This window comes from Amphiura filiformis, chromosome 8 (genome assembly GCF_039555335.1).
Source record: "Amphiura filiformis chromosome 8, Afil_fr2py, whole genome shotgun sequence".
NCBI lineage: Eukaryota > Metazoa > Echinodermata > Ophiuroidea > Amphilepidida > Amphiuridae > Amphiura > Amphiura filiformis.
The window spans coordinates 55,946,813-55,963,068 of NC_092635.1; the positions used below are offsets into that span (position 1 = coordinate 55,946,813).

A 16,256-nucleotide genomic window follows, 5' to 3' on the forward strand; every position below is an offset into this window, starting at 1 on the left:
TGACATAAAAATGGGCGAAATATCACGCAAACAGTTAGGATGTGACATATTTTGACATGTGAAATTGCACTGCACCTATTCAAAAATATTGACTGTATAATACTTACAAACTGTATACATTTTTCTTGTAATATTTCACAATTCTTGTCAGAAGAGTTTAAAATGGCACTCACTGAAATTCGCTGCCGTCACATGAAATGGATTTGACCAATCTGGTTGAAAAAAAACTAGTTCTACCAGCTCTTTTAACCCCCTGAGCACTACTTGCCGATCTAACATTGCCTCTGATTGGTCAATTACATGATGATATCTTTACTTAATCACCAATCAGGTTTTACAAATAATTCACCCCAATTTTTTGTGTGGTGAAATTATTCTAACAATGTTGCTGATTGGTCCAATTGATAATGAAAACTATTTTTTGGCCAATGGGCAAGTAGTTCTCATGGGGTTAACAAAGCAATCCATACTGTATTTAATAAAATCAACTGTTTACTCAAACACATGAAAAGGATAAATATTACACCCAGTGAACAGTTCCTCTTATCAAGATAATAAGTACTTGACATTACATGTCAATTTAATACAGCCACATTGCAGTACTTACCATGCAATTGTTAACTTTGTGACATTAACATAAAGAGTAATTTCAAAATACCATTTACATTGAATTCTGAAATAAATATATTTAAAATCCTTGAGTTTTTATAGAGAATGAAATCCTTAGCAAGATTTAAACATCTTGTGACTAAATTCAACACTTGCTGTATACACAAAAGAATTGGGGACTATTCCAGTTGAAATCCATACTACTCCTCTGCAAGATATGACCTTATATCTTCAACACATAGGGTGTCGATTTCAGAGTCACTTATTCAGGTAATTAACACCCTTTGAAATTCACACTCTCTGTGTGTCTTCCATAGAGGGAATATGGGTTTCATCTGAAATAGCCCATTGGATGACATGGTGACCACTACAAGGTCAGAATAATAGTCCTAATGCTTTTCTGTGCAATTTTCTGTTGTTTTGCATCAAACATTTCCATTCTTGGTTCAGAACAATTTTCTGCAAAAATGATTATCCTTGATCGGTGCTTTCTTCTTCTCCATAACATTTTTATGCAATTGCAGCAAAATTTTTAATGTTTGTCAAGACGGCAAAATGCACCATACAATGTTGAACTATATTCTGACCTTTAACCCTTACAGTTGGTATTCAAAATGTGCTTGCACCATGATGCATTTCAAATCCACCAATCTGTGAATGCTTCTGTGTACTTATAAATTTCTTTGAATTACTATTGCTTTGGAATTGGAATCACACCCCGTTGATAATTTGCATGGCAACAGACAGTACAAACTTCTATATTTTCACCTTCATAACTGATTCTATTGACTTGTAACCTAAAAATAGCATTGTTTAGTGATTTCAATAAAAAATACTTTAAAAATTGTACTTCCATGGTTTCATTGTTTAAAATGTTACGTTTCTTTTTTTCCCCAGCATGTCTTCAAACACATAATATATTTGTATTTTGTGTAAATTCTGTAAGTTAATGAAGCAACAGTAATATTTTTCCACTGCTTACAATTCAGAATTATTATTTATGAGGTTAAAACAGTCCGCAAATAATAATACAACTTAGTTAAAAAACTAAAAGTGACTGACTTGAAACACAATATTCATTTCATTAATCTGAAATATGAGTCTACAGTATGAACATGGCTTATGTAGAAGTTTGTATTGCACTTGTAAAAAGCAAACAGAAATTATACAAAATTTGAAACAAAATAATCACGCTGTAATAAACATAGCAAATGCTGAAAATCAAAAGAAATAGCTGATCAATGTAATCAATCAATCAAGCAATCAATCTATCAATCAATCAAGTCTGAAATAATTTTACAATGCAGGTAGAGGGCCCTGCCATGGGAGTTTCGTCATACTGTATAGCTGGATATTTTGTGGTTTTTTTTATTTTCATGAGCACTTTTCACAGTTAATTTTACATCCACAAATATAAAAGTCCACAAAAATATTATCTATAGTTTTTATGCTGTTTGAAACCACAAATGGTTAAGATCACACAAATTTACACCGTTAAATTATCCTGCTATACAGCATTACAACCCATCAGAAGTGTAACGCAACACGCATATTACGCGAGAATTAATATTTCACACATTACATACAACTTCCTCACAGGTTGCTATGGAAACAGTACTGAACACAAAATTACTCCATCCACATCAATCCTATCCAAACATTTTTTTTTCAACTGTACAAGTAGTAAAAACATGATTTGATTTCACGACAGATATTATTAATAATCTCTCAGATCAAAACAAAACAAACAAAAGTTGAGGCAAAATAGTATGATTGGATAAAGTTGGAAATTCTGACTAGCGTGGAAAATGCAGCGATACTACAAGAGCATTTCAGACGATGGGAAAAAACTACAGCAGTAGGTAAAGACAGTCAAGTGTTCAGACAGTTTACTAATATCTACAGCATTGTTACATATATACAATACAGCTTGTTTGTTTTATCAACTAGCAACAGCACCTTCCTGTCACAAAAAGGCTTCACACACACACATATACATACACAAAGACCGATTGATTTATAATGGCATTGTAAAATTGGGTTTTAAAAAACGGCATCTATACAGAAGGGTGTATTTATGTATATAGATTGTACAAATACCAATGCAATATTTGATATGATCATCCTGGCTTCCTTGTGTTGCGGGATGCAAGATAGGTAACTGCGTTCAGGTTGTTCTCGGTACATTCTTTCTACAAGACACTTGACACCAATTGTAGGAAACCAACCAAATCTGATTTACTACATCATAAGAAGCTTTCATACATCCTGACATGCCAAAAAAGAAATTTCTTCTTTGTGATTCCTTGTGTTGCTGTGACTCTTAAAATAATCATATATCATGTCCCTTCGAGTTTGTTAGCAATGTCACTGCTTGTATTCGGTTGCGTGGCCTTGAAATGCGCATGCACCGTTCAGGGAATCACAGCATATGCTTGTGTGTAAAGCTGGCACAATTGGAACACTCCCACATACAGAAGCATTATGACGTCACTAGCATAAATCAAAGTGACACAATGTATAGAATTCTATTTTCTTTAAGGTGAATGTAGAGCTCTGCTAATTTTGCAAAGAAAACAAAACCAGTTAAAATTTGAGGAAGCATTACAATATATTGCACTGATGAACTACTTTCAACATTTCCACTTTAAAGCAGTTTTCATAATGAAACAATAGAACTCGCTTCTGGATCTTGACAAGTGGAAAGTTACCAAGAATGTTGCAAAAATTGATATTGTTACCAAAAAATGAACAAACAGGTATTTTTCTTCTAGGTTCATCGATGCAAATGATTGAACAATTTCTATACATGCTTCCTAAAATATCAAGTGTTTTCTACCTCTCTTCACAACTTTCAGAAAAAGCAAATCGTATTGTTTTAGTGATATCTTTTAGCATTAGAACACCTACCAACTACTGTACCCTCTTGATTAAAGTTGGGGTAAGGTTGCCATTAGTATTCTAGAGTTGTTCCTATTTTAAGAATACGAAAACACCCTTACAATTACAAAAGTTATTTCTCATCATAAATTCACAAATGCCAGTACTTTTTTGCAATACAATATTTCACAATTTAAAAAAAATCATTAACGCCCTCCAGGTCATATTTGATACGACTCTCAACAGAGCCAGGATTTTACATTTTTAAGTAGACAGGCCATGAGATACACAGATTCCAAAAGTATTCAATGATAATTACAGCTGACTTTTATTACAAAATACATCAAAACCACATTTTCAATTAATTCCCAATTTTATATAATTTCTTAATAATCACAATTTTTTAATCAAGTCCAACCTTTAAATTTGTTAAGTTGTCACTACATCCTCCCACTGACAGTCCTTTATTGTCAAAGTCCCAATCAAACTAACAGAGTGAAACAACATGGGAAAGACTTAATGTGAGGCAATCACCAATACACCACACTTAATAGCACCGTGTGCTGAGTGACCAAAAAGAAACCGACCTTGTGACTTTTGAGGCTTTGGGTGCAACTAGAATCAAAAGTACATGACACACGTGCTTTAAAATTAGTCATATAGTGTTCATTTATAATAATGTGCAACATGGTACTAGCTTAAACATCAGGTCACCCACGAAGCCCGTTTCAATTGTTTATGTGCATGTGTAACATCTTATGTGACATTCAGAGCAAAATCTTGCTTTTTACGCAAACCACAGCTGCATTTATAGGAGACCAACAAACATAATTAAAGAAAATAGCGCATGAATACCATTTGTTATCTACACTTCATAAAGACAAATCTCACAGATATAAAAACAAAAAACACAAAAGTTCTACATATCCAGTTTGTTAACAAAAATAAAGGGAAGATTGATTTCCGTTTTCTTTCTTTCTCTGCACATTTCTCCGTTTAAAGAGTACGACTATTTACACAACGTTTTATCTGAAACCAGCAGACTACGAGGAGAGTGACCTCCGATACTCCCATTAGCAACATGACATGCATGCTCTTCCATCCAGACTGTTTCATGATATTGGGCTATATATTTCACACCCCCTCTGGAAGATTTCACTGCCATATCAATTCCACTTGTACCATGTGTTCAATTTAGCTGGACATTTTGGCTAGTTTGATGTTAAATTCCAGTCGGGCGTTGTTGAAATTGATTAAATCCAATCGAATGTTGCACAATTTGGTCTAAAATCTTTTGAATTCCAAAATCTTCCATCCCTTTTCAACTTCTTGTAATTGAAAATGGTTGGATCTGGAATAATTTTGTCAGTTGAATATAGTTGCAATCAAAATCTTCCAGTGGGGATGTGGTTTTCAAACAGAAGAGCCCATTCCTACAATTAGCATACCACTTGCGCTGTAGTTTTGTCTCATGTTTTCAAACTTAAGTCACATGTTTGTTGCTAAGATAAGATTACTGAGCCAATGCAAGCATATCATAAAACATTTCCATGTGTAAAGACATGGAAGTGACATAAACATGATACCTGGGAAGCTGGTTTGGCCAAAACATGAAACATTTTACACCCAAAAAAATGTTAACCTTATTATAAGCTTTTTTTTCTTCTTTTTTCCACACAATCTATAAACACCTCTCTCTGGAAAGTAAATCAAATAATAGCATTTCATCTCCCTGGGGATACCTACTTGGAGAGTCATGAATACTGTATAAGCCAATATTTTTGCTAAAATATATTTTCGCAATTAATTTGAAGCACAAGGAACGTTTAGCGATTTGTCAAATTTGATAAATCCTGCCCCATACATGCAATGCATTATTGACAGTTTTGCAGGCAATTAATTTCGAGCTGAATCTGCGAAAAAAAGCCCTAGCTAAAATAACCACTTATACAGTATGGCCTTGTGTCCATCAGCACAGAAAACATTGATCACACACCCCAATTTGTCTAATTTACATTCTTTAAAAAACAGCATATTTCACCAAAACCAATTGAACATCACCACAGTATTAGACATGTTTGCACTTTTGCAGCTTCCCAGATATCCTGTTTATCTCTATCACGGTCAAGTATAACTTGCTTGGCCATTTCACACAGTGAATACGTGGGTGCAATGGCCAAACAAACGCATTGTAAATATTTCTCACATTTTTCTCCATGAATGCAGAAGAGAAATGCTTGACATCAATTTTCAATGACTATTCACAGTAACCAGATCCTTCTTTGAGGAACAAGTTTTAAGATCTATACATATTTACAGAATTTGTTTGCAGAGATGAGAAAAATATGACACACAGACACTAAAGACGCATCTCTGCAATAAAAGATTCGCTCATTCATTTAAAAGCTCCACTGTGAGTATACACAACTTTGACTACACTATGTGGACAATACCTATCCCCTCCCACCATATAGAGGTTAAAGCCACACTCCAATGCATACAATATCCCCCTCATCATTGGTATCCGCCCTGTCTTGGTGAATAGCTGTTGCTGGTTGCATGCTGTTGACCAGCAAAATAATGTTGCTGATTACTAGGGTTCAGATATGGTTGTTGTGGCGCAGCCTGATAGTTCTGCTGGGCAGCCTGTTGGTAGGCTGTATTATACACATTTTGCTGGTACTGCTGATTGTTTTGGGGTTGCTGTTGCTGCTGCTGTTGCTGATTATGGAATTTTGTAAACTGCTCAATGACAGCAGCAGTTCCTTGCTTCTCCTGCTGATAAACTTGCTGCGGTTGGTAACCTTGGTAGTTATACGGCTGCTGCGGTGGTGGTGGAGGGGGCTGCTGCTGTGGCTGCAGAACAGGTTGAACCGGGCGTTGTTGTGGTGCAACCGGGTGTTGCGGTACAGCCGGTGGCTGCTGGGGCATGACCGGTGGCTGCTGGGGCATGACCGGTGGCTGCTGGGGCATGACCGGTGGCTGTTGCTGTACAGCTGGTGGTGGCGGTGGCACCTGTTGCTGTTGTTGGAGCAATGGTTGAGCAGGTGGAACTTGTTGAGGGTACTGGGGATGTTGTTGCACACCAGGTTGGTACTGGAGAGTTGGCTGTTGTGTCTGCACATAGTTTGGATTAAATGCTTGAGCTGGAGCCTGGAGATACAAACAAATGAACAGAATGGACATTGTCAATAATATGGACCCAAAAACATTGTAAAATACAAGTCAACCATACTTATACCATCCATTTCAACATGCATCTTGGCAAACACAGGCACACTCCTGTCAATCCTGCATATACAGCCAATATACAAACAAAACCTTTTGGTCTGTGCAATGCTGAATCACACAGAAAACAGAATAAAGTTGGTTACTGATACATTAAAAAATTAACAACAATTTTAAAGGTTTACACAATAAATTGATTTGTATAGGTTGTTACAATATTGATCACATACCTGCGGATAGGTTGTATGTACCACAGTTGGTATAGTCTGTACAGGTGGTGTTGTTAGGGTACCCAAAACCGGAGGTGTTGCTGGTACAGAAACTGGGTTGGGTCTTACCGGCGGTGTAACCGGAATTACCGGTTGTTTTCTTACAGGTGGTGTACCTGGAACCACTGCCCCACCGGCAGCCAAGGGAGGTGTGCTAGCCGAGCCAGGACTCCTATGCAAATTTGGTCGGTTCATAAGGTGCTTAGTAGGTGTTCCTTCAGTGCTACTTTCTCCTGAAATAACATGGCAATAGAGATAATTGGATATAACATATGAACATAAGTTAGAAAACATATGAACATAAGTTAGAAAACATATGAACATAAGTTAGAAAACATATGAACATAAGTTAGAACACATATGAACGAAAGTTAGAGCTACAAACTTGACCTGTTCTATATTTAACTGTATGCCTGTCAAGCACATTTAATCCATCATGCCTTTTTTTTTACCAATTTTCTGCAAACAAGCACACCGGCCAAATGAACAACTCTGCAGCAATTGGAATACTTTATCTTCAGTTTATTTTCCCATTTCATTTATACAAACTAATGGGCTATTCCAGTTGGAATCCATACACCCCCTATGGAAGATATAACCAAAATAATTGCCACCATCAGGTTTTTAGTCAATTCTGTCTGTTGCAACTAGTTTGTACATAAATCATCTTGTGCACTTACGTATAGATACAACAAATTTGATTTACCAAAGTAAGGGCCTCATGTACCATAGGCAGGGTTACATGAGAATTTGACGACTTTGGAATGAGCTATAATGCGATTTCTAACCCAATCACATGCACAACTGAATTTTAAATTGATGAATTTGGAGTTCCTGTTTACACTGTGATCACGATTGCATGTTTCGAGCAGCGTTCGAAATAGGGCCGGTCAGCCGGCCATTGGCCTGTAACTTTTTGGCTTGTTAATATTTACTGTAATGTATAATCACTCCATGTCTCGATCCCATCTTCTAATAAACCGTGCCGATGACACCGTAATTTACACCTACCTGATCTGGTCTCGCTCTTTGCTTTAGGTGGAGGCGGAGGTGGTATCTGTAGCCTCAGCCCACTGTTGGATTTCTTTGCTGGTGGTTGATGGCTACTACTTGGTTTCTTGCTTGGTGGCGGCGGTGGAGGCTCCGGCGACCGAGGCCTCTTTAATGAATTGTGACTATCCCTTCTTTCTCTCTCCTTGTTCTTCTCGTCTAATTCTTTGCGCAACTTCTGCAGTGGGTCCTCGTCCCTTGAGCTTGAGGCCACTTTATTGCTCCTCCTGGTGGATATGAAAACCAAGACAGCATTGTCATGTAATTCATCATGTGATCAAATCTATGAAGATTCCATCAATTTTCTCATCTCTGAATAGTCTCATAAGCATACATTTCCATCAGCAAACTGAGGCTAAACAATCTATCACACACTGTTTATGATATGCAGCACGCATAAAACATTCATTAATAGTGTTGGCACTTTTCCTGTTGTCCCCATTTTAGCTATTCTGAGAAATTGTGTACTCAACTGGCTAGTAGTTGGTCCCATCATGGCCTGATGATAACCGAGGTCACATTTCTTTTTATGCTACAATCACAGTGGACACTTTTTGTGTGCAGAAGGTCTGTAATTAGGATCTGTCATGGCTCAAATACATGGGTGGCTTAGGGCGAGTATCGCCCAAATTTCACAACTAGCCCCCATGAAAAATTTCTGTCAATGGCAAAAAGTACATAGCCCCTGCCATTAAAAAGGTTTTGAACCCTGAAGTTTTCCCCATTACACACAATAAGTCTGCATTAGAATTGAGGGTTTACTCACCATTTCTCATCCTGAGTTGATGGTTTTTTCTTCTCATCCTTCTCACCAGGCTTTCCCTTATCCTTCAAGAAACTAGTCAGTGACGTAATTGCTTGAACGGCATCGTTAGTTAAACTCAACCGGCGGCCTTTCTCCGTTGCTTCCTCTGCCACAGCTTTCGACTTCATGTCAAAGATGGGTAACGTAGGCAGGGTGGGAAGTCCTGATTTTGTGGGAGTAGGTACTGTGGGTTTTATAGGCGTCGTTGGAGCACTAGCCGATGTTGTGGTGGTCGTGACTGTTGTTGAACTAGTTGATGAACTGCTGGTTTTGCCAGCAGTACTGGTTTTCCTCTTCCTATATTCAAGCAATGAGACCTGGAACAAACAGCATACTCAAATTTTACCAAAAAATTGATTGCAAGTTGCAGTTCACATGAGAACTCTTTAGGTTACTTTTCATAAGAACCAGTGCATTTTGGTGAAAATCAAAAAAAAATTCTTATTGTTTGATCACAAATTAGCATGTTTCATATTCAAATAAAGCATCAAAATAATTGCCACCATCAGGTTTTTAATCAATTCTGTCTGATGCAACTAATATGTACATAAATCGTAAGTGCACATACGTATAGATACAACAAATTTGATTTACCAAAGTAAGGGCCTCATGTACCATAGGCAGGGTTACATGAGAATTTGACAACTTTGGAATGAGCTACATTGCGATTTCTGAATCAATCTCATGCACAATTGAATTTTAAAATTGATCATCTTCTTAAAAGTGACAATGGGGTATTCCGGTTGAAATCCATACACCCCCTATGGAAGACATAACCTTAATCTCCCATACAAAGGGTGTATATTTCAAATGAAGTCACCCATTCACGTAACCCCATTTCTAATTCACACTCCCTGTGTGGAAGTTTAAGGTCATGTCTTCCACAGGGGGTGTATAGATTTCAACTGAAATAGCCCATTTAATGAACCAATTCTTGCTACAAATTGATTCTTGTACACTTTTACACCTTTGTTAGTAGAATAGATGCGCCTGCTAGTGGTTGAGACAAAAGCCATGTATTTAAGACAAAATAAGACATTGAAGACTGAAATTTCTCTACTTAGTAGACAAATAAGCTACATGAATTTGAATGTGACTTTCACTTTACTGATGCTTCCTCCTTTTTTGCCAAACGTTTCATTCCAAAAATGCCTAATGACAATTTTAATGATTTATTCTTTTAAACAATTTAAACACAATTTATTTTTTTACACTTTCGCTGAGATCACTAAAAGGGCCTTTTAAAGTCTTGCTAAGTTCAATGTCCTAGTTTTAAATCTCTGCACAAAATGCAAAATAAAACTTTTGAAGAAACTCTATCTGTTCAGAATAACTAAATTAGCATACCTTTCTTTTCACAGGAGGGGTTCCTGGTGGTGGCGATGCAACAGCCGACGTTAGTGATGCAGCCGTCAGCGGCACTCCTGGAGCTGGAGACAACAAACCAGGTGTAGTAGGTGATCCTAGCACTGGCGAAACATCACCCGGTGAACACTTGGCTGGAGATACCGCCCCGTGTGGACGCGGACTCAACATTGGTGGCGGCGGACCCGGTGGGGTGTTGCCTGCACTCGGCGATGACATCTGCGGAGGTGTCCGACTGGGCACAAGAGTTTGAACATTATTTGACAAACTAGCTGACGATTGTAATGACGACGATGGAGATAATTGTGAACTTACGGAAGGTTCTGCAGGTTGCAAACCTGCTATATGACTCTTACTAGAGTCTATTTCATTGGTGTCTGTCCTATTTGGTAATGGAGTTCTTGTATCACTCTGTGAAGCTGCTTCCAATCTTTCTAATCTTTGTTTCTCTTCCTGAGCTAAAACCTCAGAGTTTCTCATCATCATCAAGGTTTTCTTCTTCGGGGAAGCAAATGAAGTATACAAATTAGTATTTCCTGAAATTTGGTCATCTGCAAATCCACCCCTACTGAACTTCTCCTGGTGTTATCCGCTCAGAAGGCGGTCTACTCCTAAAGTCGCCCGGCCCTGATAGCCGTCGCATCCTTGCATGTGATGATAAGTCACCATTCACCTTAGACAGGTCCTCTTCACGGATCTTATCCCATCGTGTCCTTGGGGGAGTACTGTACACATTACCAAGCGCATCTGCTTTCTTAGTTGGTGTCCAATCAAAATTTGCACCTGAAGCAGAATGCGATAAGTCTGCCTTACCGGCAGCAACAGGAGGCTGCCGCAATTCCGGGCGCCGCACACGAGCTATGTAGGTCCGGCAGAGACCCATGTGATTTTTCCAAGCTTGAAAGTGAACCTTGCGATTCAGATAATGAAAAATCCAGTCTAACCTGGGCTGATGATGAGATACCACCCGGTGGAGGTGGCTGTCTCACTGGAGTCTGGATATCAGTTTGTGAGGGTCCTTCAGTGTTACCTGAAGACCCCCTCCGACTGCTCACTGGAGACGATTCATCTCCAGGTGTTACAGATTCTTTGGCAGTCCTTTCCTGCACAGATATTTCATTTTGTTTCTTATCAACAGAGGGTGATTCTGTCTTGATTTCAACAGAAATCTCCTCACTAGCTGAGGTTCTTTCCGAGGTCCTTTCCACAACATTCACCGATTCTTCCACAGAAGAATCTCCATGTTTCACTGGTGAACTTTCAATCACCGCATTACTTTCTGGCGTTTGAGCATCCGCAACCGCTACAGGAACTGGTGAACGATCCAACTCTGCTGGCGTGGTTACCGACAACCCACTATCCACCGACGAATTTTTACGGTAATCCTGTGAGGAAACAAATGAAAATACCATCTCAAGCTTTAATCATTTATGACTTGTGTTGAAATGTATAGATGACAATACAAAAAGCATTTAAATTATGAAATGTGTTCAAATATGTAAACAATGACAGAAAGCACTGAACAAGAATTACTTGAAGTTATACACAAAATGAAATTCATCAAGGAGAGAAGTGATAGATTTTGATGGCTAACCTTTCGTGCAGGTAGAGGAAGAGGGCACGGTACTGATCGTCTCTTCTCCTCAGCAAAGCCATCAAATGACAACTAGTAGTAGACGGAAGGCAAAGTAGCAACAACAAAATGCATCAAATAATCAAAACACAACATCATTCTACTGCTAGATAGAACATAAAGGCTAATTTGAGCACTTCCCATCACCGGCTTAGGTAAACAACTGAGCAGTAAGCAGTCAGTAATGTCGAAAGCTCTCAGGTGAGCAAATTTCCGCTTTGAGTAATAGTTCAGTTTCTTTCATCCGCCTACTGTTTACTTTGTTCAACCTGTATCAGTGGCAAAAATTATTCAGTTTTTGTTACTGCGCATATCAATCAAGTCCTTAAGCAGACATAAGCACACACAGTCACGCAGTACACAAAGCACACTTAACATAGGTGCTGCATCGAACTTTGTGCATAGGATTCTATATCAATCCATGATATTATGAGTCTAGCCACTTGTATGTTGAACAAAGTATAGAATAGACTGCTGCCCACTGCACAGATTTGTTGTTACACTATTATTTAATTGTGGCACCCTGGTGAAACCTGGTGACAACAATTTTACATGGGATATGAGAAGTGCATAAATCACCCTCTGATAAGAACATATAAACATTCCAACACTTGATAAAAACACATAAAAATAGAACATTCATCTCCAATCTTCAAGTAACAACATTCATGAAGGCAACAAATTTGTTCCGATGTCAGGTTCCTCATAGAGTGTAATTTATCCGTTCCAATGTTCAACTTACCTCAATCCTACTGGACATAACACTGCCATTCTGCTCAGTTTCAACCTTAACTTCACTCGGCCTTAGACGGTCATCTGGAGATGGTTTATTTTCTTCCGGTGTGGGAGTGGACGGCGCTGTGGATGCCTTTTCAGGCATCGGAGGCGGTGTGCTGGATTGGTTCAAGCTGCTGCGATCTTCTGCAATGGAGTGTCTCAACATCCGTTTCTTGAGTGGCGTCATCATCACATCTATACAGGTCAAATAATAATAGTTTATTATAGTGTACACCCAGTTTAAAATTAGGAAATTTAAATTTAACCCCAATAGGCTTCTACATGCATAGAATGACCAATGAGTGTGTTGGGTACAAAAACTCATACTTCCACAAGTCAAATTGTGAGCTATGATGGTTAAGTGTGGAGGTCAGGACTGTGTCACTGAAATGAGATTTTGGCTCATAGTGAATATGTCTCATAGTGAATAGGCAACAGGAGTAGAGAAGAAAATTGAGATGGCAACAAAGCAAAAGAGAGAATTACATTTAGTAAAGAGACTATTGTGTGTACATACCATTCATAGAACTATTTGGTGACAGGGCCGGACTTGCTGGATGGAGAGGACTCATTGTTCCGTTCAGAACTGGAGAGTTGGCACCGCTGCTTCCTTGGTTACCTTTCATGTTGGTATCGCTCATAGCCTGTCGTAACCACCTCTGTAATGAACAAAATCACACAACATAAAGTTTGAGATGAGGTGTACAAAATTTTGCTGCAGCTGCACATCTACCCACCAAAATTGAGATTTCATCAAAACGGAAAGTGATCCGACTGATCCGAAAAGTTTCCTTGCATTTTGTCAATATATCACCATTAATCAATGATCGTTTAAGATAGGGTGTAGAAAACTAGTCATTAAAACTGGCTTTGACCTCTTTTCTGTCATTCACTGCATTGACACTATAGTTCAAAATGATGATACGATGGTTAATCTTGCATAATGTCAGTCAATTAGGGTTCTGCACCTAAAAAATTCTCATGAAACTTACCTTCTTGGCAGAGCCTAAGCTTCCGCCCAAATTTCCACCCATACTGCCATCCAGATTGGTCTTCAAGTTGGAAAAGGATGCAGACTTTGACAACTGGGTCGGCGTGCTAGGTGACGATACACTGGCAGCCAACATATCCAACGATTCCGTCTTGATGGATAGCGGTTTGTTAGCAGACGCTTCTAATGCCTTCTCATTTAACCACTCATTCATGAAGAACTGTTAAAAATAACCAATCCAATATATATTAAATAAATGCAATCTTTTAATTTCGCACAATACCGTAAAACCTTGTCTACAAGCATATATTGTTTTTGATGAAAACTAAATTAATACGATACATGCGTAAATATGCCAATAAAACAGATTAGTCTTACAATAACACTTGTTTGTATATGCTTGGATCTGTAATTTATTTACGCAAATTCCATAATGGCACCTGGATTAATTTAGCTTTCATCAGAAGCACTCTATATGCTTGTAGATGAGGTTTTTGTAGGTATTAGATTATTTATTATTGTAGTGCAAATGAATATAAACCCTTGGCGACAACAATTAAAGCAACAGATACCTTAAATTGAAAAGAAATTTCCCGTTGTTCTGCCATACCACTGCAAACAGGAACTGATATAACATTTTGAGATATCGAACAAAGACTGTGCCCTTCTCTTATTGTTACGTAGGTATATAGAACTGTCTGAAGCCATCTCAGTGAAACTAAATAAGTGCAAAAATATCAGCTGTAGCCTCTTTCGACATGGTAGAGCAGCATTCACCATTCATTATCAATGCACTATGCTGTAAATATGCAAAACATTCAACATAACCAAACAAATTCATTGTGACTGATAAACTTACCTTTTTAGTTTTGGGGAATTTAAAATGCTTGCTGCATGCAGCAATGGGTGATGACATGGTTGATTGTTCGGACAGTAAAACTGACGAGCTGGGGGGTATGGCTAATGACAAGCTGGCTGCACTCGGTGTAGTATGTGTTACCGTCGCTGTCCTGGGAACAGTTGTAAGCAACTGGTGGTTGGATGACATCGTGGTAGCCGTTGTGGTGACCGAAGTTGGAGTGGCTACGGTCACTATCGTGGAATTGGACTCCTCGTCCATCGACGATAACTCAGCACAGGATGTTGTATTTGATGTTGCGCTGTTGACTCTACTTCTCCTGCAAATTATACAACCAAAACGATCACAATGATTTAGAGAATTTCTATCACACTTCAAAGATGGTGGTAAGGATCATGCTGACTTGATAGCATTGGCGCTTCTTTATTAGCTTGAGGCTAAGCCAGGGGTATTTGCAGAGCTTTTCTCATATCTTAGGTCCAGGAAATTCATATCATCACTTTTACATAGATACATCTAAACTGACATCTAAATCCCAATATCTTTTGATTTGAGCAAATCCAGACTTCAAGGTAATACCATGTGACATTTTCAGTGGTATACACAAAAAAGATTAATAAATCAGATAAATTCAGAATAAACGAAGTAACTTGTTTACTTATTCATTTTCATAACTTTCTTATTCTGGTGTATCAATAACTTTTTTGTACTTTTACCTTCTAGATCCTGATGTCCCTTTCTTTCGTTTCCTGTTATTTGGCCTCGGCCTGGCAGGGGTTTGAGGGGTTGTGCCTGCATTTTCTTCTGCTCCACTGCTGTTTTTCCCCTACAAAAACAAACAAGACAAACAATATAGTGAATTCTTAACTACTGGACTGTTGGGCAAGATCCTTTTAATTTATATAGCAGTCTGCTGATTTGGCAGTTTGAGTGTAAGCACAGGAGTAGGGTTCTGAGAGGCTAATTGAATCACGTCATCATCATCATCATCATCATATCGGAACCTCATTTGCCGAATAAGCTATGTAGCACCCAGGAATGACCTAGATCTGTTTACGTGATAATCGGGAAGAGCGGCAAGGCAGTGCTGAAGAACCTTTCTGAATATTATACATGCATTAAAAACCATGCTATACTTACAAATTAGGGATAGCTTCGAACCCTAACCGCCAGCACTCTGGCAGAACAAGGGATTCAATTTAGTTTCTATTGTTTGAAACAATAGGTTTCTATTATCATGATTATTTGGAACAATAAAACCAGTTCTGCCAAGGCCCTGGCAGGCAACCAGAATTTGGGTTTTAAAGCCATTCCATACCATTTTTCTCCCCATGCTTTTCAAAAGTAAAGACAAAAAGGAATGCATTATTCTACCTGTTCGTTTTCTAGTACCTGTTGATCCACCTTCGGAGCCTGGCTTTGCAGACTCTCACCATCCTGGCTCACTTCAGTGCTGGGTTGATCCGGCTTGGAGTCCTCCGTTTTGTTATCATCCTTATCCTGCTGTTGCTGCTTCGTCACAGCTATTCTTTCCAAAGCCTGCTGACGCCTCTTCTCTGTCTTTTCCATTTTCTCGATGGCCTTCATGATGGCCTCCATTTTACGCTCTTCTCTGGTGAGCTTCTTGGCCGGCTCCGGTGGCGGTTGCGACTCTGCAGACTGGTTTTCTTCTTGGGGGCTGGTTTCTGTTTTGGAGGCAGTTCCATCTGTGTCGTCACCATTTACTGGAACCACAGCATCTGGTTGAGCATTATTCTGAAAGTACACATTGTTATATGTGTTGAATAGTT

At 38.6% G+C, this 16,256-nt stretch overlaps 1 protein-coding gene across 1 annotated transcript in view; it reads right to left on the reverse strand.

Moving 5' to 3' along the window:
• Positions 1 to 1,704: 1,704 nt before the first annotated feature.
• Positions 1,705 to 16,256, reverse strand: part of LOC140159621 (uncharacterized) — a 44,003-nt gene continuing 29,451 nt past the window's right edge. The window contains 14 exon segments of the mRNA XM_072183116.1: positions 1,705 to 6,642; positions 6,948 to 7,219; positions 7,998 to 8,263; positions 8,803 to 9,158; positions 10,189 to 10,777; positions 10,779 to 11,051; positions 11,053 to 11,591; positions 11,801 to 11,872; positions 12,582 to 12,811; positions 13,134 to 13,275; positions 13,609 to 13,827; positions 14,467 to 14,785; positions 15,183 to 15,292; positions 15,841 to 16,221. Coding sequence (XP_072039217.1) covers positions 6,004 to 6,642; positions 6,948 to 7,219; positions 7,998 to 8,263; positions 8,803 to 9,158; positions 10,189 to 10,777; positions 10,779 to 11,051; positions 11,053 to 11,591; positions 11,801 to 11,872; positions 12,582 to 12,811; positions 13,134 to 13,275; positions 13,609 to 13,827; positions 14,467 to 14,785; positions 15,183 to 15,292; positions 15,841 to 16,221 — 4,407 coding nt within the window. The 3' untranslated portion in view covers positions 1,705 to 6,003.